Source organism: Lampetra fluviatilis, chromosome 41, assembly GCF_964198595.1.
Source record: "Lampetra fluviatilis chromosome 41, kcLamFluv1.1, whole genome shotgun sequence".
In the NCBI taxonomy this organism is placed as follows: domain Eukaryota; kingdom Metazoa; phylum Chordata; class Hyperoartia; order Petromyzontiformes; family Petromyzontidae; genus Lampetra; species Lampetra fluviatilis.
The window spans coordinates 5,014,542-5,037,035 of NC_136315.1; the positions used below are offsets into that span (position 1 = coordinate 5,014,542).

At 49.3% G+C, this 22,494-nt stretch overlaps 1 protein-coding gene across 3 annotated transcripts in view; it reads left to right on the top strand.

Annotated features, from left to right (window-relative positions):
- Positions 1 to 22,240, top strand: part of LOC144946474 (uncharacterized) — a 365,431-nt gene extending 343,191 nt beyond the window's left edge. For 2 of the 3 annotated variants that reach the window (XM_078875372.1, XM_078875373.1), the window contains exon 10: positions 17,256 to 22,240. In XM_078875372.1, coding sequence (XP_078731498.1) covers positions 17,256 to 18,083 — 828 coding nt within the window. In that variant the 3' untranslated portion in view covers positions 18,084 to 22,240. The remainder of the gene's footprint in view (positions 1 to 17,255) is intronic. The other variant, XM_078875375.1, reaches the window with a different exon arrangement.
- Positions 22,241 to 22,494: the final 254 nt, after the last annotated feature.

A 22,494-nucleotide genomic window follows, 5' to 3' on the forward strand; every position in this document is an offset into this window, starting at 1 on the left:
TGTAAGCTTTTGATGTACATTTTAAAGCTTGGTGCACCATAGGTTGCACCTCGTTGAGTGTGCCTGCGATTGTGTACGTGTGAGTGCGTGAGAAGCGCTGTCTGTCTTTCTGTATGTGAGTGTGCGTATATGTGTTTATGCGTGTGTGCTGAGATGTGTAAACATCGCCGCTGGGGAGACAAAGGCGACCGGGCGTGGTGCTGGCCAACCACCCCCTCGTATGCCGTGCCAGCCTTCATAGGTGCTACCCGCTACGAACAGCACTTGCCCCAACAGTCTGTTTAAGGCTACACGGGGGATCATTTTCTTTGAAGAATGGTCGTTACGGTGAGTTTGCGTACTGTGCTCCGAACGAACCCAGCAACTTGAATTCACTTCTCGGCCACACAACTGACGTCAGCGGCCAAATACTACCAGGATCGGTCCTGAGCCTCCACTGGGTTGACTCGGCTGCAGACGAGTTCCTAACAGCGGCGAGTAAATATTGACGCTGGGCAGACGATGGTGGCCGGGCATGGTGCGCGCTGGCAACGGCGCCCTCTCTTGCGTTGCCGTGCCGGTCATGCGAGGTGTTCGCTGACGGCACCTGCCCCCAGCAGTCTGCGTAACCGTATGGGGGATCTTTGTCTCTATTTGTTAGTTGCGTGCGTGCACCTGCACTCAAACTTATTGCGGCGAGCGCCTTTTGCCAGCGTGCGATCCGCCACGCTTCCACCATGAGCGTGGCCAAAGTAAAAAAAAACAACAAACACCGGGGGCAGAGAAACTTCCACAAGCATTGGCATTATTACCGAGGTCTTAGAAGGCATTAATACTCAGTAGTTTGTCTGCGTTGCTGGTGTTACTCATTGGGCCTAATTGCCCCTCTCATCAGTGAAAAAGGCCACGGCAAAAACGGAAGAGGTCAGATCCATGCGGCTAGATTCGTTGTGCGGTCAATTAACCCCCTCCCCTCACCCCCTAACCCCCAACTGATCTCCCCACATCTCCCCTTCGTCTTCTGTTGTTGTCGTTTGCAAAAGGGTAACTTTAAGTTAAACTTATCAAAACAATATATTTTTTATCCATGAAAGTGCTGCGGTGGGTGCAGATAGTGCAGAAAAAAAAGCAGTTGTGCTGTACCACTATGCTCCTGCGTCTATTCTTTTCGCCTCCACCGACCCACACTGACCCACACTGATCAGTGGCCCGCACTGACCCACACTGACCAGCGATCCACAACAATCACTGACCCTTAACCTGCGGTGGATTGGCCAAAGCGGCTGTAACGTTCCAAAATTGATTGGCATTGGCTGATGATGACAATGATGATGATGAATATTGTAATCATATATCTATCCATAGCATGTACAGCTACAAGGGGCTGTTAGCACCGTGTACGAGCACTGATCCATCGCCGCGGAAATCCCGAGTTATTACATCCGGCCAACCATCCGTGATTAAACACGATTCTTATGTCCCCCACGTTGATGGCCTCAGGCTTGCCAACAAATAAAATATAGTTTTCACATCGCAAAAAATTACGTCGCCACGAGAGGACAAAAATACGCGACGGGTGACGTTTCTGGCAATGGCCCTCCTTCACGGCACCTCCGATTAGCAAGGTTGGCTTCGTGCAGTGCGAAAGAAGTTCAATATACATGCATACATGCGCACCAGGGAGATGTTAAATCGGCTTCTCGACTTGCGTTTGGACGTATTACGACACTGAGGGCTGAAACTTTGCTTTTAATGCCACGCGCTGGCGGCGGGCTCTTTGCACGGCGCACGGAGAAGGTGTGCCGATGAAGAGGCCCCTTGCAGAGACTTGCGGAGTAGGATGTCGCGTGGCGTTATGGTCTGCGGCCATTCCGACGGGCGGACGCGTCGCTTGCGAGGTTCCGAACGGGAACTCCTCCGTCGCTCGACGCGATGCCGAGGCTGCGGTGGCGACAGATTCATTGTCGGACGGTAGGAGGGGCAGAAAGACGGAGATATAAAAATGCTGGATTTCTTTCAATCTTTCTGCATTGCATGGCTGTGTTTGAATACAAACATTTATACTGGAGAGATTGTTGTCTTTCCTCCACATCCTGCGATTAGCGCTGTTGGCTACGTACGGCGCGAACAAAGTTTAACGTACATACGGACAATTAAATGTACGTGTAATTACAGTACACCGAGAAAAATACACATTTCCTGAATAAACGAACCCAACTAAATAGATATGACCACGGATCGGGAACAAATTTGCCCTTGTCACAAATTCAGGCAGCGCTGCCACTGCGTACATTTTCACGGTTGCGCCGCGTGGCTCTCCAACGCATTTCCGTCGTCCGTGCTGCTCGTTGTCCGACGTTTCGCATCCGCGTGCTGAGAGCTTCTTCAGGGGCTCCCACATGCTGGGGGAGCGCGAAACGTCGGGTGTCATACCGGGCAGCGCGCCGTGTCGCAAACCCGAAGGCCACGTCGGAGAGAGCTGAAACGAATTCAGATTCTGAAGCACAACAACATTACGGGGGGCGGGGGGGTGGGTGGAACCACACTGCGCCGTACTCTTATACATTTTCATTTGGTTGGGTAAATAGGATTTTGTTTTATCGGCATCTGACCTCCCAACAGACCTCCAAGTGTCTGGCACTGGTTTTTTTTGTTTTGTTTGTTGCCGCCGTGTTCATTTGGGCTCGCCAAACAACGCGGCACGGTTCCCCGCAGACGACGCTAAAGATTGTGTCAAAATAAAATAGCCGGAGCCGCTGACGAGATAAGCGGACACTCGAGGGGGGGCGGGGGGCGGGGGAGAAGCGGGGGGCGGGGGGGGGGGCGACCCATCAGACCGCAGCATCGCAGTGCACTTCATTCGAACCAGCACGCTGTGATTAATTAAGAATTCAACACCGTTCGTTCAATAACGGTGCCCGGAAAGTGGGGAATATATATATGTATTTAATTGGCATCTGCTGTGTGCCTGTGCACTACTGCCGTGACCTATAACGCGGAGGAAAAAATAAATTGCGCGTAATTAATTACGCGAGTAGGGGGTACGGGTTTAATTTCTTTGTTTTGATAGAACAGATGTTAAAATTTGCGGTGAGAAAGAACTGAAAAGGTAAACAACAACGACTATCGAGAGATATCTCAAATATCTCTCTCCATTCGCCTCGGGGGAAATCTTGGGCCCTTCTGTTCAATTGAAATGAGATCTCAGATCAGAAGACAATATCTAGAACGAGGCTGATTAATTTAATTAGGGGGGGCGGGGGAGAGGGAAGAGAGTGCACGCGATTGCTACATGGCACGCACGCAGCATTGGTGGGTCGCGGTCGCGCGCTTGTGCGCGTGACTGTTTTGAGAATTTCGCCACTCCACCTCTCGCCCCGCCTCGCTCGGCGCGTTAGGAATTGGGAGCGTCGCTCAATCTCGCTCTCTCGCATCCTCCCGCACGGGACCAGGCGCACGTTTGATTATTTAGGCATAACGTGCGCTCTTTTGAGCGATCTTTGTTCGTTCTTCTCACGGTCGGGGTGGGAGGGGAGGGGGGGGGGTCGAATCGCATCGCAAGGATTAATTTCCGCCAGTCACCCGAGGATACCGTAGGTTGCTCTCTGATTTTGCGCGAAGAATTATGGTGACGTAACGGCAAGTGACGCTTCTCAGTGTTTAGAAATGCCGGTTTCTTCAGTGCGTAGTAATGCATTTCATAATAAATTACGCAATAATTTTTACTTAAAACCACTTTGTTAAACCACTGCTGGATGAAGGCATCCCACCATCGGAATGAGAAGATGTTTTCATACTCTTGTTCACAGATGTTCACTAAGGTCATGCGGGGTCATGGATCATCCCGCAACGCGTTGTTGAGTGCGGGTTGGGGAAAGGAGGGAGCTCAGAATAGCTCGCCACTGATGCTAGCCGTGGCCAGGAATCAAACTTGGGTCACCGGGTTCGGAGCGCACTCCGATAACCCACTGTGCACCACAACCAATCCCCGCGTGATGAATATTACGTTGCGTTCGCCCAAGAGGCTCTAGGCGCTTGGCCTACAGTGTGGAGTAATGTGTGAGCTAGTTTTACCGCTTGTGCAATCTGTTCAATAACATGTACTCAGCTGTTTGATGTACACGTTACGGACAGACAACGGTGGCCGGGTGTGGTGCTGGTCACACCTCCTCCGTCATGTGCAGCCCTTAATAGGTGCTCGCTAACAGCACTTTTCTTCCTCAAATATCTGTACGGCTGCAGGGGGTCTGGGTGGGGAGTTTGGGGCCGTCCATAAATGACGTCACGCACCTAGGGGGGGGGGGTCAGACATTTGTGACGATGTGTGACGAGGGGGGGGGGTTTGAGAAATTTGACGTCACATCAAAATGCGCAACTTTAAATAAATATAGACAACACGTTCTACTTAATTAAATAGACTTTGTGATACATGTTTTCTCCTACAACATCAGAGTGCAGCGCCACATGAAATACGCACTACAATGACAATAGTTTAAAGCGATTTTAAGCATGTTTTATTTTTTTGGGGGGGGGAACCAGAGCTTTGTGACGTCATATTTGAGGGGTGGGTCTGACTTTTTGTGACGCCGTGTGACGAGGGGGGGGGTCAAAAATCGTCCAAAATCGCGTGACGTCATTTATGGACGGCCCCTTTGTTGTGGGTGCACGAACCTTGTGTCAGCCTCGTTAAGTCCTCGGACTGCGGCTATTTTCTTGTTGCTTCGATAAAGACTCCGAAAATAACAATAACAACAACAACAACGGTGGCACAAGCCGGCCCACGGGGGAATAGATAGAGGGGTTTTAAAATAAACAACCTTTTGAATTAACGCTAACTTCACTTAAATGTTCATTTGTTCTGGATAGTTAAACGGTTGTCCCAACAGCAGCGTAAGCACGGGAGGCAGCGCAGTGCTCACACTCGTGCCTCGCAGAAAAGGAAGGCCTGGGTTTGATTCCCGACCTTGGGCGCCTATCTGTGCGGAGTTTGTACCTTCTCCCCGTGGTGCCACGTGGGTTTCCTCCGGGTTATCCGCTTTCCTCAAATAGCCAAAATAAAACACGCACGCACACACACAACTTAAACGGGTATTGGATAAACATCATAATGCTGAAAAATTACCTGCAAATTACTCAATCGGCTTAAAGCTTTCGTGACTGCAGGGATTCATCTTCTTGGTTCTTTCGGTAAAGTCACGTAGAATGGAAATAATAAAATCATAAAAATAAAACATAATAAAATAATTATCACGACGTTTCGGCCACAAATTCCTATATCAAGGCGCTCTTCCCCCTCCAACCCAGCTTAAATATACGCTGCCAAGCCTGGTGGTGTTCATTCAGACGCTGTCTTTCTGACAGACCTGTTCTTCACCTGAGGACGGCTGCTTGCGTTGTGGCCGAAACGTCGTGAGAATTATTTTATTATGTTTTATTTTTATTATTTTATTATTTCCATTCTACGTGACTTTTCCGAAAGAACCAAGAAGATACTCAATCGGCGTTACACAGCAGCAGGACCCTCCTGAGAAAGAGTCTTGAGACTCGGTGAGGCTTTCCCGGGGGAAGCGAGCGTGGTCATGATGCCGCTTGAGTGCCACTGTGTTGTGCTACTTGGGGCGAGGGATGTCTGAATGGTTTTAAATTGAGGGCACCAATTGTGCGCATGTACGTACGTTGAACTTCTTTCTCACCACACGTAGGCCAAGCGTGATAATCGGAGGTGCGGGGGAAGGACAAACTAGACACAAAATGTGCAGAGATTGTTGTTGTTGTGATATAGATATGAGAGTATACTCTTAGGTTTCTTCGGTAAAGTCACGTAGGTAAAAATTTAAATTAATAAAAGTTATAATAGAAATAAAATAATAAATCACGACGTTTCGGAGGCAACACAAGTCTCCGTCATCAGGTGGGACCGTCACAGCTAGTAAAACTTTTATTAATTTTAATTTTATTTTTTACCTACGTGACTTTACAGAAGAAACCTAAGAGTATGAATCCTTGCAGTCACGAAAGCTTCAAATCTAGATATGAGAGTGCTTAGGAGACCGATGTATTCAGATTGAGACGGGAGATGTGTTAAGTAGACGAGATAATGTTTACGCTGAAGAGAGATAAAAAAGACAGGGCGGAGATCGAATAGATATGGGAGACAGGATATACATTCTTCAGCGAGAGACATAATTAGAGAAATATTTTACACAAATGTAATTAGAAGAGGTGCAGTAGATACTATTTACTAGGTCCGCTGAGCTACATAGCTCTTTTTCAGAAGCGACCAGGCCACAAATGATAGCTCCACGTAGTGGCTTGCCATCGTGTTGAAATTTATAGCAGCCAAATGCTCTAAACGCACATTCATTCTAAATGTTGAGGGGAAAACCGGAGGACCCGGAAAAAAATCCACGCGAACGCGGGGAGAGAGACGAGCAAACTCCAAATATCCAGACGTCGGGGTCAGGATCGAACCCACGACCTCCTGTATACCGGGCGAGCTAGTTAACATCTTGCCACCGCGGCGCCCCAAGAAGCTAGAACGAAGGCATGTCTCTGCAATACTTACAAATGATGCAATCTTCCCTCCCTCCCTTCCTGGCGCTGACCTCTGCCCCCTCCGCGTCGCGTAAGCGCAGAGATTCTCCATTCTCGCCGAGACGGTTCACTTAATTAGCTCGCACGTTTCTCCCGTGTGTGAAATAATTAATGACTTTATTATTTCAATTCAAAAGTTCACGGCGTGTCATTTTTTTTCTGGCTCTTCCATGGCAGGCTTTGAGCGACGCCACCGGACACGGATTAAACGGGGTTCGCGGGGTCACATTTTGGACGCCCCCTCCCCCCCCCCCCCCCCAGTTTGGACAGCCGATGAGCGAATAAACGAATCGTCGTGACATGATGAGTAACGATCGCACGGTCGGGTGAGCGGCGTGCGTGCGCGCGTGCCTGTCGTGTGAGCGAGCGTGCCTCCGAGATGCGTTCGTGTCTCGGAGGCTGCCGCCGCCGCCACCGTCTGCGTGGCTCGCGTAACCTTTTGCGGTAATGCGTTCATACGATCCAATTGTTGCCTGCGTCGAGCTCATTAGTGCGGCGTCGCCAACTTCGGTTGCAGCTAAGTGGAGGATATGGCCAAGTCAGCGGGGGGGGGGGGGGATGATGAACGGAGGCTTCTGCGCCCGGGCAAAAGTAATTTTCGTGATGGTGCCACTCCGTTTGCCGGCGATGCCCGCGTGCATCCCTGCTCTCGCCCCATTGCCGGACGAAGGGAGTGTGTGCTCAGGGCCAAGGGAGGCTTGGGGCCCAGACAAACCGTATTGCCCCCCTCCTCCCCCCACCCCCCCCCCCAGGCCCGCGGCTGCGTTCATCTCTGTCCCATTGGGGGACTGCGCTGTGAACGTGACTGACGTCATTCCTCTCGTTGTTCGCGAGATACGTTCCGGAGGCGCTCGTTAACAGCAAATTTCGTGGATTTTTGTTGTTGTTGTGAATTACCCTGAAGACGTGCATAAATAAGCTATTTAATACATGGAAATTATAATAACACGAAAAATGGTTATAATAAACACAGAGTAAAAACAAATTAATACTAATTAAAGTATTAAATAATAGTTTATAAATGAGCTTAAATTAAATTATGATGCTGTGCTGTAGCATCATCGTCATCACTTTCTCGCATCACATTCTCTCCCATCCCTTTACCTCATCGCTTTTTCTCTCTCTCTGTCTCGATGCAGTCGTGTAGAGTTCCAGATGCAATTCGGGAAATTGCAGAGAGCAAGTTCGTGAATAACGATACCAGTAATCCCACGTGTTGCGGGATGCATCAGCAGCCACAGTAAATCCACTGCTGGATGAAGGCCTTCCTTCCCAAGCCACCGCCATCTAACGCGATCCTGCGTCGATTCACCGAGGACTTGCGCAGAGTGCCAGCGGATCTTATCGCTCCATCTCATTGTTGGGCGTACACTCACACTGCCCCTCTCATTCTTCTTGACGATTGGCCATCATCACTACGTGTGACGTACTCTGGCCATGGCTACTTACGTTTAACGGCCATCCTGCTTCTGGACTTGGACATAACTAAACTATGAAACTCGAAAATTTCAACAATTTTTTATTTTTACCAGGTAAGCCCCACCCAGCTATATCGCTCTTTTTCAGAAGCGACCTGGCCACAGCCGGGGTTCACGGCGCAGTCCGTTAACCACTGTGACTCCTATCCACCCCATTATCGGTTTCATTGTAATTTAAATATGCTTATTGCTCCACCTATAACTCGAGTTCAAGATGAGCAATAAACCAAAACTCTGAACAAATGCCAGTCACCCATCCCAAAATATGCACGTGTATTATTAAATCCCTGCCTCGCATCGGCAGTGACGAATGCCAGTGCACGAGGTTTACCTTTGCTCGCCACTCGGGGTCATTAAAGGCACCAAACGTTCACTTTGCCACGTGGTACGAGTGCCCACTGTATATTTTATTCACGATACGATATCGTTGAAATCGCGTTAGGACAAGTATCAGCATATCAGTTGGCCATGACTTTGTAATCGCAGTGAGGTGTTTTATTCGTGTGATTTTGTGCTCGGCTGTACTGCCAGGAACTATGAAGATTACTCAAAGGTCAATTCACTGGAGGTCACTCAACATAAGCTGGCCGCCCAGAGTCTTTTTCATCATTGCGACTTTGCAATCCGCAAGCGCTTTGTAATATTCATGCAACATATAGTTACTCATCAAACGGACTTCCACAACACACGCTTCATCTTCTCTCGTATGGCGTTTGAGAAAAATCACAATCTACCGTTCCACGGCATCCAGGGTGGTGGCGGAGTGCAGTAGTCTGGCTTGTTCCACCAGAGCACGCGTGGCTGTATTGGTGAAGTCGTCATCAGTGCCTCACCAAACAAATGATGCCATCACCACCACACCATCCGTCAATTACACGAGAAAAATCATGAACAGAACACTGATTGAATTAGCTCTTTGCTTTTCACGTACAACTCGCATAGGCATATTTAGAATTTTAGAAATATTGTGTGAAGGGGATACAGCAGCGAAGAGACAGTGACCAATGATAACCTCGATGGGACGGTATTTTTCTCAACGATTATCGCGGCTGTTGCATCGTACGATGTATCGTATCTCGGTGACCCTGCGCGGGGGCCAAAGGAACCACCGAAGCTTGCAGAGTTATCGCTTAACATTTGTCCTGAGCCCGATATCTTGATATCCACACAGCACTGAGATCCTCTTGGTTAGGAAAATATCTCCTTGGCTGGCCATGGAATTACAACGCCGAATTCATAGTGTGCATATGTGTGCGTGCGCGGTAACATAGCGGTTAGGGAGCGGTAGTGTAGCGGTGAGCGCCCCATGCTTCGAAGCTGGCAACCCGAGTACGATTCCCGCTCACTGGCCAACACCAGTGACGATTACCTGAACTGGTCTTGGCGCTCCCGTCGATCAACTCAGCCTCAAATAAGTACCTGGTGTGGTGTGTAAACATTACTACTAGGGAGACAAAGGTGGCCGGGCGTGGTGCTGGCCACCCACACCCTCGTGTGCCGTGCCGGCTTTCAGAGGTGCTCACTAACAGCACTTGCCCCCACAGTCTGTTACGATTATACGGGATCTTTGTCTTTGTGCACAGTAAAGAGAGTTTAAAACGTGTGTGGATATTTACATTAGTAAATGTCTAGAATTACATTAAATATCTTACTGTTTCGGCTTCTAGAAATATATTACTTTTATATCAAACAGATTAATTCACAGGATCGTGAATGCTAATTTTAGTTTGCTTAATTATGTTGTCCTTGAATAGTAACGCTGTTAGTACCGTAATGCGTCATTATATTCAGACAGACCTGTAACGCAGATTAAATATTGTAAAATGTTTATATTTTTTCAAATCGAATTTACTGCATTGATTGTTTTGCCTCTTCCCCTGTAAACACAAACCGATCATTGCAAAAGTACAATTATAAAATAATAACCAATAATATACAGCTCTTTGTCAATCCACTGCTGGATGAGTGTCATCTCCATGCCGTGTTGGTCATGGAGGTTGTTTGACCATACTTCACCACGTCTGTCTGTCCAGATCAGAGAAGTTGATTCGGATATCACTTACCACTGAAGCTAGCCTTGGCTGCGAAGTGGCTATAAAGATGGCGCATAACCTCAATGGATCGTTGAATCAATCCGTGTTGAGCTTTGAACATTACCCCCTCGTATGCATCGATTTATTCTTTCTTCTTGGTACCTGAAATTGACCGAAACATTTCAATGCAGGACCTTCCTGGGAAAAAAATAGTTGTTAAATACAAGGTCATGCGGTGCAGCCCTGCAATTTTCTCCTGACACCGCTGCTGGGGAAAGGGCCTCTTGGATTCTGGATAAGCTCAAGGGCATTATTTTTTTCAGATGATTATTTTCAAGGGCTGACTTGGTGATAAAAAAAAATCTTTTAAGAAGCATAGTAAATTAGTAACAGCAAATGAATTGCTGTAAGCAGTAGACTTAAAAACTAGAGAAACGTTCTAAAATACCTCATTTAAATTGAACACCGATAACAGTTTCTTCCTGTGCTTACTGATCATCACATTTGTGTGTTTTTGCACAGTTCCAAATGAGCATATCGCAACGAGTGTATTTAATGTTTTTTTTAAATCGTACGTTCGGGGTGCTCGTTTAGTTAATGTGAGGGGCACTGAAAGCTGCATTTTGACGTCAACCCTTTTTAGGAGCGAATGTCTCAACAAATCCCCCCCCAGCCCCCGGTTTAATCTCTTTGGAGTAGGCTAATGGAATAGAACAACACACAAAAATGTGACACGCGCATGCGCGCGCTGGGATAAAAAATTCGAATTGGACAAAATGTTGGCTGATATGCCTTCATCGTTTCTTGCTGCACAATGCACACAGCTGGCAAATATATAAAAAAAAATGTTCAGAAATAATTCCCGGGCGAAATGTAATTTTGTCTCTGTGTTCAGAGAATGGTGTGTGGAAGATTCATTTTTCTCAAATCCACCCTCAAATATTTCGTGTGAATTGAAAGTTAAGCCGTTCGTTTTTACACATTCGCATCACTGATTTAAACGTCTCTACATTTGGCCATTTCTTGGGGGGAAAAGTACAGGACATGCTTTGCAAAACTAATTTTTTCTTGCTCTTTCCCCCTCGCTAATCCGCAAGTTACAACTTCAAACTTGTTCTGATTTTAATTTGTGAATCGTAATGGCTCGTGTACATTACGCCATTGAATTATAATTCCTTATTTTGTTTTAGAAATACAGCCAGCCACTTTTTTCGGCTTTGCATGGGAGTTCATGGGCTTGAGAATTCTGCTCAGAAGTCATTATTTTAGCGCTGGACTGGGTGAGCGAGAAATCCGTGCGTGTTTGCTAAACCCATTCACCCCAGGAGCACCACTAAAGTGGTTTTGAAGGTCAAATTTTGTTTGAAAAAAAAATAGAAAAGAAACCTTTTTGCCTCGGGGCCACTTTCACTCGCTTTATTCAGACAATCTTGGCGTAAAAATGAGGAAAGAAGGAGGAAAGGGGGGGGCGAAAGCAATTTCGCACGGTGGTAGTGATAACATTCAGTGATTTACGTCGCTGTGAGTAGGGCTTAGAGATTTTGTGACAAGCCGTACATCTTTAATTAACCCTTCGCCGGGGTATATCTGCCGGTCGGGGGTGTCCCCCCCCTCCGTCCTCTGCACGGGGGGGGAGGGTAAAGGTGCAGCCCCGCAAATGCCAACGGGCAAAAGTGGGGCTTGGCTTGAGCAAGGTCAAAGGTCAAAGAGAGCCTTTCCAGAGGTAGGGCGTTTTTCGTGCCTCCTCTTCCATTACTGGCCAGACAACGTGGGACAGGTGGGGGCGTACCCACGCTTTGCCCCACCCACGCCCCGCCCCCGATCGCTGTCACGGTGGTTGCCACCCGTTGACGCTGCCGGGTGGACCGAGGTGGTGGGGGTGGAGGTGAGGAGGGGGGCGTGGGGAATGGAGAAACTTGCAAAAGCAGTTTGTTGCAACTGACTCTTGCGCCAGGGGGTGGGATCGAACCTTCTTGGACCTCTGGTTTGCAATTCCACGGCGCGGACCATTGCCCCGCAGCACGGCCATCGCGTAGAGTGCCTCGAGAAAATCGGGTGGTTTGGGGGCGGGACCCTGGAGGAAGGGGATTGGGTGGGGGGGCAGAGAGCTTTTGTGTCAATAAACCCAAGGTGTCTCTGGACAGAGGGAAAAGGATGGACATTTTGAAGTGCCGTATCAGTGTCGAGAGCACGCTGCGCCGAATCGCTGTGATGCATGTGATTGTTGTGTCCTTTGATGGAACCTATCAAATGCCCTCCTTTGGACCGCGCTGTTTCAGGGCCACTGATTTGCGTGGAGATACGAACTCCCGTGTGAGAGCCACGAAGGCCGGAATCTTCTCCCCGCTCCCCCACCCCCTGTAAGGGCAGTATAAATAAAAATGTATTCTGACTTGCAGCAGCTTTTTGCTAGCCGTCGAACAAAGACGGTCGCTGCATCGAATGCTTTCGGATGTCCTTCTGCGACCGTCTGGAACGCTCTTCCAATATTGGGAAGCCACTGGAGCTATGCACTTTTAAATCATCTAGATTTAAAACTTATTTCTTTAAAACTGCTTCTTGTGTTTAGTTCGTTGTCATTCCCCCATGCCTTCGATTAACGCTGTTGGCTACGCACGGTGCGAAAGAAGTTCAACCTACATCCTGACTTCTTTCACAACTCCTGTCCACTTGCCGGAGCATTCCGTTTGGTCGACCCGTCCACCCGCTGGCATCTGGCTCCCTTCTCATGGATTCTTCCGTCCCCCATCGCAGTCAGGAGACACGAGAACGCACATTTCATTTGTTAGTGATGAAACTGCCACCCAGTCATTCAGAATCATAATATTTATTTATACTGCAGGAGGAATCCTATGGGCTATCAAGCTTTTTTTCACAGATGTCCAGTAGGGGCGGGTAAGAGCGTCGCAAAACCAAACAAACCAAAGACACGATAGTTGTGCAAAGTACAAGAAAGGTAAACAAATCCACCCAAACACATACAAATATAATTAAACCATCCCCATCCTACTCATTGTTTTTTTCGGTAGAGTCACATATGTAGAAATAAAATAAAATGTATATAAATTTAATTAAATAAAAAATATTTTATTATTTCTCTTCTACGTGACTTTACCGAAAGAACCAAGAATATGAATCCCTGCAGTCACGAAAGCTTTAAATCGAAAAAAATCATGTCATGAGAAAAAATATTTTTCATTTTGGAACTCTTGCAGCCAGCAGTGCACCACCCTGTTACCAACCCGTTACAGATATTGCTACCAAAATATGATGTGACAGAACTACTTTCTTCACTCCACAATCGGACCACACTTTTTATATGCCCTGCAAAGAGTATTCGTCATGCTAATCAGATCAAAATGTTAATATCTCAAGAGCTGGCATCTTCCAAGGTGAACAACTAAATGTCACATCGCGTACATTGTAACTGCTATTAGAGAGCACAATGTACGACGCCATACATCCATTTTCACGTCAACCGGAGTTGCGTCAAAATTTAATGTAATTTGTTAAACGCGGTCACTCGAGACCGGGCTGCGCCCATCAGCTCTCGCTACACTTGAAGGGCTTCGCTTAATCACGGGTGGCCCAAATCCCAGATTCATCAAACCTCCTCATGTCAGCATTGGCGGCTACGCATCTCTGACACCGCTCTACCCCCCCCACCCACCCATCGGAGCCAACCGGAGAAACCTCCCCGCACAAAGCTCCCTTTACATCGGACTTTATCGTCACAGTCGCACAGCGTTCAATCGCTTTCAGACCACTACTCATGTACGTACAGTAAAACCTTGGATTGTGAGTAACTTGGTCTGCGACTACTTTGCAAGATGAGCAAAAAATGTAAGTAAATATTAATTTGATAAACGAGCGAGGTCTTGCAATACGAGTAGTACGTGTTTACGCTTTGTCTGCCGAGCGTCACGTGATCACAACTGATATACGAGTGCTTTGGATTACAAACACGTTTCCCGAACGAATTATGCTCGCAATCCAAGGTTTTACTGTACGTTGAACTTCTTTCGCGCCGTATGTAGCCAAACGTGCTAATCGGAGGTGCGGGGAAAGGACAAGAAACTGAAGTCAAAAAGCAGTTCCGAAATAATTTTGCATCACATTTACGTCACGGGGTCTTACCGTTGAGAAACCAACCACTTTGAGGTGTACCGCAGAGTGACGCTCATCCTTCACACGCTATCTACGACAGTCACGTCATTTCACTCGGGATTCTACATTCAACTCCTAAACAACACACACCTGGCACACCGTGGAGATGTGTTTGTAAACCTGAGATGAAACTGGATTCATGAGCGTGTGATTGAAGTTATGTATGTGTGTTGAACTTCTTTCGCACCGTACGTAGCAAATCCGCGCTAATCGGAGTTGCGGGGGAAGGACAGCAAACCAAACACAAAAAACAGTTCTACAGAAATTAGTTTTCAGTGTCGATTTCAAAGTGCTTAGCTCCCAGTGACGTACTAATATCAAAAGGAAGGAACATTCCAGACGGCCGCAGAAGCGCATCCGAAAGGCTCGACCACTAAGCTCCTTCATCCCATCATTCTCTTCGCCGTTTCATGTTTATGCCGCGGAATCTCCATGAGACCCCTTCCTCTGGGATCTTCACGAGCCTGGCGCTTGTCAGTAACGGGGGTGTCACAGACGGCGATCGAGCAGACGGGGCAGTGAGCGAGCGGCCGAACGTTGGTCTCGTTTTAGCATATTTTTTTTACGTATTTTAAGCCTTCGTTTAAAACATCTCCCCCAGGGGAACGTTTTAAAGGATAACTTTCACTGACTCTCTTTATGTTTTTTTTTTTTAAAGCAGCTGGGGAAATTATGGTGGTGGCAATTTATTTATTTGTACCTGCTCCAGCGATGAGTATGCGATGTATTTTTTCAGATTTTATTTTTTGTTCAAAGAGCGGTTTTCTCTCTCTCTTCCATGATGCTTTCATGCATGTAGCTGATGGAATGGTAATGATGCCTGTAAATGATGAACTTGTCATGGTTTCCGGACAACCCATAAATATAATCTACCATACTCACAACATTTGATTTTTGGTTGCAGTCTTATGGATATATAACAATGATGCAATGTGAGATATACCCTAACATCTGCAAATTAACTTACCGCCTAATGATGCTTTAGATCGACAAAAGTAAATCGAGAAAGGTAATGACCATCATGATGATCCAAGTATAAACATAAATGATATTATGCTTTTGGTTTAAACAGATTGCTCTCATCAATGCTATTTAAGTGAGAGGGTGTATTGATGCAAGTGGTTAGCGTACTGCGCCATGAACACAGTGAACAACGTTTGAATCACATCCATGGCAAACGTCACTGGTCCTGGGACCTCTCTTCAACCCAAAATGACCCCAAAGCGCTTGAGAAAAGTGAATATTTACTTACTTTGGATGGTCTTGAGTCAAGGATGTTTATTGTTGTAAGAATATTAAATTCTCAAACATGTTGTTTTTTAATCACCCTGCCGTTGTCCATACTACACGCGTGTCCAAATAGTGCACAGTTTCCTTCTCGTCACTGCCCGCATCGTCATCATCATCAGTTTGTGTTCTTCCGTGTGCACAACTTATTTCTTACTTCCAGCCGCTTTCCGGGATTAAAACCGGGGGAGTTATCTCCCCGTGGCGGAATCGACGCGCCAACGCATGCGGCCGGCGCAGTAATCCCGGGGGCTGGCGTGATTGCACCTCGAACCACGGTGTTTGGGGAGGGCTTTCGATACGCTTTGTGCCTCCCCGACCAATTTTATCCCCCGACTTAGGCTTCATTATTGCAGCTGGTAAGGCCCCATTGAGTTAAACAGCTCTTTTACAAGGGCGGCGACCGCAGCCCGGTTTTGTCGGCAGTAGAGAGAGAGTTACCGGACGTCGCGTTTACAAAGAGTTACACGGAGACCCGTAGAGACTCGTAAAATTGCACGGAGACTAATAGAGTTACGCATAGACTCATCGACTGGGACTTAATCATTTCGGCCGGTAAGGCCACTATTGAGCCCAGCAGCGCTGCCACAACCACGGCAGCCCAGGACCCGTCGGCAGGGAGGTCGGAGGTCCACGTGAAGAAAAGTAACGAAAGCAAAAGAAAAAAACGACTGATTATTTTCACGACGTACAAACTCGAGATAGTTATTCAAGCGCGGAGGGGCGTGGAAGGGCGCCACCGCTGCCGTCTTGGCCAGCGCCCGGGGACGTTGCTTACACGCAAGCGGGGACCTGCGTGCGCCGTTTCCGTCCTCACTTTGTAAATATGATTTGCGGATGCTGATGAAAGGGGATAAAAAATAATTAGTTTTTTTTTTACTCCGGTGCCGTTCGCTGCGTTGGCATTGTAAGATTTACGTGCTTGCTTTCTCTTAGGGCCTGGTTTGTTTTCCCTCTGTTGCGCTTTCATCAGATAAGCAGGAGCCGGGATGACGTGCAATGTTCATCGTCCCGAATTGAGACCGGTGTGTCCCCACGTCTGCATCTTTTTTTTCTGGTTTCGGCGGTAACTCACGATGTTCCGTTGCGTCGCGTTTATCGTCCGCTGTTTTGTTTCGCTCTTTCTCCACTCTCGTTGTGGGAAAGTGCAAGGCAAAGGTGTGGTCTGGGTCTCCTATACGAGAATTACGTTGTTATTTTTTTTTTGGCGGTTTGCTTAACTTTCCAATACTTTGTACTCTGATCATGTTTTTGTACTGTTTGTTGTTGTCACTTTCTGTGAAGAAGAGCTTCATAGCTCATCGGATTCCTCCAGGATGAATAAAGAGTCTGATTCTGATTACGTTTAATAAAACAGACACGCGAACGTGTTACGGGAAAGGGTCAATGTTGAAATGGAATCGTGACAGGTTATCGTAACGGCACGGGCTGCGACACGGCCCAGTGGGAGCACGTCCACCGATTGTTGTTGCACAGGTTCGTGGTTCGAATCCAGCGGCCGCGCTGATTAACACCGCGGGCGTATTAACCGTACAAATTCGCGCCGTCTGCTTTACAGTCGACTTTGAAGATCCCGTGACACCATTCGCACGGCCACATTTCGTGATAAAAGGTGATCTCGTCTTGTGTGTGTCCAACTCATGTATTCTGTTTTCTCTCTTTTTGTTTCTGACTACTCACAAACTTCCCTGCACGCACGCACATGGACGCCCCGCAGCTCAAACCATCGCCTCCTCCCAGTGCCCAGGGCAGCAGCGCGGCTGGAAATCCCCAAAGGCCGGTGCTCACCGGGGACCCCAGTGACGCCAACGGTGCCGCCCCCCCCCCGCGCCGCCGAGGGCGCCCGAGAGGCCGCTTGCCGCGAGGACGAGCTGAGCGCCCTCCTCAGCGCCAAGCTGCGCATCGACGAGGGCGACGGCGTTCGCGACGCGCCCCCCGTCGCCGGCCGCCCCTCGGGCCGCTTCACGGTCGCGCAGCACCGCGCGTGCCGGCCGCCCTGGCCTCAGCACGGCCACCGGGGCCACGGGCAAACGCAGGCTCCCCCCGGACCGCCGCCCCTCGACGAACCCCGGGCGCCGTTCGTCTCCGGGGACGAGCGGCTCCGACGCGGAGACCCCCCCGACGCCGCCGCCGCGCCGTCCGTGGCCGTCCGGCCGAGGCCGCGCGCGCCGCTCGCGTGGGACCCGCCCGGGGTCCCGCCCGGGGTCGTGGCGGCCCTCCCCGGTCACCCCGCCGCACCGGCCGCCGCGATCCCCGGTCGGCAGACGCACCGCCCGGCGGCGTTCGCGGGCGAGCGCGGGCCGCCCCCGCGGCCGCCCGGCACGCAGGAGGACGGCGGGGCTTTCCCGGCCGCCCCCGGAGCGCCGGGCGGCGCGTGGGGCCAGCACGCGGTGCCGTCGGCGGGCGCCGGCCGCGACGACGCGGAGCCGCACCGGGGTGCGGAGGGCGGCGCGCGACCGGGGCCCGTGCCCCGGCACGGACGGAGAGCCACCGGGCCCCAGTCGCGGCTGCCAAAGCCGCGGTCGTGAGCGGGGCGACCGTTTGAATTCGTAAACCGTGGGGGGATAGAGCTGGAACAGTGCCCCCCCCCCCCCCCCATCGTCAGATGCCGCCGCGTGCCCTGCCCCCCGCCCCACCTCGTCCCCCCTTTGCTTTGTAATCCGCTCATATTAGCGCAGCACGCATGGCTTAATGTAAAATGCGTTTGGGTTGAGCGGATACAAATGAATGGGAGATTTTACATTAGCAGGCTCTGCGTAATTTAACCCCACTCTAGCCCGCACAATTAGCTAGATGCTGCAGGCGGGAGCCCGCTTTTTAATGACGCCTCTTTGGTTTATCCCAATTAAGTGATCTGAGTGGATGTGGTGATAATTGGCCAAAATATGGAGTCGACCTATTTCACAAGGTGGACTGAAAATAGATGTAACGGAACACTTGAAAATGTTTAGTGCGGTTAATTTCATTCGTAGCTTACAAACTGTTTGCTTCGAGATATAATATACATTCTTATTGCTGTAAGTTAATTAAATGAAAATACTTACGAGTTAGGCTGCGCTTTGGAATAAAAAAAAATCGATGTATTTAATTACGTAATAATTTAACACATGCATGCGGTGCTGTTCATTGTATACTCGCAGCAGCATTACCTCTTGGACACTGGATGAGAATGTATTGCCAACAATTAAGGCCCCGGCAAGCATTGGCAGAGAGTGGGGAGGGCACAGAAACGAGTTCGGGAAGCGTGTGCAATCAACAGAGGAAATGAATGCAATGTCGCTGGCAAGGTACCGTGGGTGGGTGCCTATCGAGCTGTGTGTTACAGGGCGCCTCCCCTGTTGTCCGTCTGCACTGTGTGCTCAGAGAGCGAGCGGACGGAGAAAAGATGGAATTGGGCACTCCACGGTTTGTCGTGCGTGCGTGCGTGGGGGAGTGGTGGGTGTAGTGGTTAGCACGCTGCGCTACGAATCCGGCGGCCCGAGTTAGATTCCCGCTCACGGCTGTCACCAGTGCTGATTATCTGATGCGGTCTTGGGCCTCCCCTAGGTCGACTCAACCCTCAAATGAGTACCTGGTAAGTTGTGAAAACATCACCACTGGGGAGACAAAGGCGGCCGGGCGTGGTGCTGGCCACCCACCCCCTCGTGTGCCGTGCCGGCCTTCATAGCTGCTCGCTAACAGCACTTGCTCCTACAGTCTGTTAAGGCTATACGGGGGATCTTTGTCTTTGTTGCGTGGGTGTGTGTGTAGTTGCAAGCGTGTGCGCGACGAATACGAAAATACTCAAATTTGATTCCGGGCCACGGCCAAGATCAGTGGCGAGAGATACCTGAACCAGACCTTGGGTCTCTTCTCTGGATGGTCTCGGCTTCAAATGAGTACCTGGTGCGGTGTGTAAACTTCAGCACACGGGAGTTCAAGGTGGCTGGGCATGGTGCCTGCAACACCCCGCCCCCTTGTTATGCTGCACGATCTATTTGGCCGTACGGGGATGGTCGCATCGTTGTGTGTATGGGCCACACAGCTGATATGCTGAGAGTGCAGCTTGTCTCCGTTTGTTTAGCTCGTATCGCTGAAGTGATGGTGCTGCGCTTTTTGCCAACAGTCGCCACTCAACTCTGCGATAGTGAACCAGCCCGTGCCAAGCAATTCATAGCAATGTGTCACTTGGACGAATGGAATCGTAAAATTATGCACTGACGGTTGGACAGACGGACCGGCAGACTGACAGATGGCTATATTGGACAGACAAACAGATGTTGCCGTGCCACTAATGTCCACGATCGTCCCAAGTTTTATGTTGTTGTTGTGATTCCCCATTGCCAACGTACCTGCCAGCCATTCGGAACGCGAATAGCGCTCCACTAATTCATCCCCAATTGTTACTCGGTCACACGGCGCTAATCATTATTTACACATTATAATGTGCGTGTACAAAAAAAACAAAGTCCAGATCAAGAGGTCACCGTTGCCATTGATGGCGCAACAGCTCCCACGTCACTTCGTTGTTTCAGAGTGGACACCCGACATTTGAGGCCTCGACATCTGACTCGAGGTGTCACGTGGCCAGCACGGCCTTCAAGGGCCCCCTCATGCAGTCTCATTACCACCGCCACCACCAGCCTGGTTGTCAACCTCACTGGCAAAGGGGAAACGACCTGAAACCGAGCCACGGTGTTGTGACTGAGAGGGTACCTCTTGGAAGGCGGGTGGTGACATTTCCACTCCGTGGCTTCTACGAGTATAAATGAGAATCAGAGGTTTTGTTTCGAGGGCGACTCGGCCGGCAGACATCAAAGCAATGAAGCGATGGCGAGGTGTTTTGACGGCAGCGTCATTGGCCGCAATGACCTACTGACCTTCCACCTTGCCCTAACTCTAACGGTCTCACCATCACCAGCATCTGACGTTCGGTGTTCCCTCTGCGTGCCACTTCAATGTCCGGTCTGGGTTGCCTGCCCTCCACCACCCTGCACACGTGTTCCACACATCACAACCCCCTGCACCACCCTGTACACGTGTTCCACGCATCACAACCCCCTCTATGTCCTGTACACGTGTCCAACTCATCACAACTCCCTCCACCACCCTGCACACGTGTTCCACCCATCACAACCCCCTGCACCACCCTGTACACGTGTTCCACCCATCACAACCCCCTCTATGTCCTGTACACGTGTCCAACTCATCACAACTCCCTCCACCACCCTGCACACGTGTCCCACCCATCACAACATCGTCTTGTTTACAGCTCCAGCCCTTTCGTTGCCACGTTCTTTTCTTTTTTAACTGTAACACTGTATTACGAACTGTAATCCTGATGTAATGTGGCGATAGTGTTGAAGTGGACGAATACATAAGAATCCGCATATAAGCACACCGTGTCTAAGCACAGGTCTGATGTAAGCAACAAACAAAAATACTGAACACGTTCGTGAATGACACAATTAATGGCCTTGAAAAGAAAGGTTTTATAATAGGCGACGTTTCGGGAAAGGGCCCATCTTCACGGCACACAGAGGCCCAAAGGTAGAGGCCTAATTGGCCTCTCTATGCGCCGTGAAGAAGGGTCAATACCTTAAACGTCGCCTGTTATATACTTGTTCTTTTTCAAGAGATAACTATTTGCTGTTGTTTGTGCTAACGCACCACTGCCAATGCAGTATCGCCAAATAAATCGATAAGTGAACATTTTACTGGTGATGGTGAAGGGCAACTTCTGACACAAGCACGCTACTTCGGATATAAGCACACTGCTGGCCTTGCTCCCAAGGTGTGCACTATATATCCAGCTTCCACAATTCATGTTTGTTTGTTTGTTTGTTTTTTACAACTTTGCTTGCTAATAAATAGGAGTACAACGGGAGGGCGGTGGATGGGGGGGGGTGGAAACTATCAAGTCGGGGTGCAAGTGCGGAGCGCGTGGCTGGGAGATGGGAGTGGGCCCCCACACTTTGTTCACAAGGTGGTGAATGCGCCTCAAAAGAATAGAGCGGGGGGTGTGTGTGCGCTTTTTTGACACGGGTAGATCAAGAGAGAGAGAGAGACACCACGGCGGTGCGACATTGTGGACGATGCTTTCCCATCTCCGTGACGGCGTGGAGTGGTCGCGGTGGCCACGTGCGTGCGTGCGTGGCCACGTGATCGTTGTTCGTGGGAAACTGAAGCGGCGGCGGCGGCGATCGACCATGCCTCTCCGTGCTCGTGTGCAGGCACAGCTTGGCACGCCGCGCGACCCAGAGACCGAGAGAGACGGGAAGGAAACGCGTTTGGGTCTTTGTTGTTGTCGTTATTGTTATTTGTTTACGCTCTTCTATGAAACTTGAGTGCAATGCAAACCTCCACCCACGTGATTTGGACCCACAGCCATAGCGAGGTGGATATACTGGATGTGGTTGCGCCGGGTGCAGGGATATTTGCGGGACGCCGACCCAGAGAAAATGAATCCCTGCCCTATATTCGTTGTTATTATCCGTTGATAATTTTTTTCTGTTGAGAAAAGTGATTTCCAGCTGTCAGATGAAACAGGTGTTCGGTATAATGTCCTTCCAACCCCATTAGCATTACTCATTTGGTCTCGAAAGCATGAAATCTCACGTCTGATATTTTGTTTTGTACAATTGTGACTTTTACTCTACGATCCACATTTAATTTCAGCTTCCTCCACTTGTGTTTTTATGCAACACCATTGTCTCATCACACTTGGGTAACAATAAAATAAAAAAGCTGTTTACCACCCTTTGTCAATCACATTGTTGAACGAAGCTCCCGCCCCCCCCCTCGCCCCCAGAGGTTGTTTGACCATACTTCACCGCATTGGTCAGTGTGGGGTTGGTGAAAGGGGCGAGAGTGTGTTGAGAATCGGTTGGGGTTTTACTTTAAAAGAATTGTTTATTCTCAAGAATTGTAATGTGACCAAGGAAGGCCTATTGAGCTATGTAGCTCTAATTCAGAAG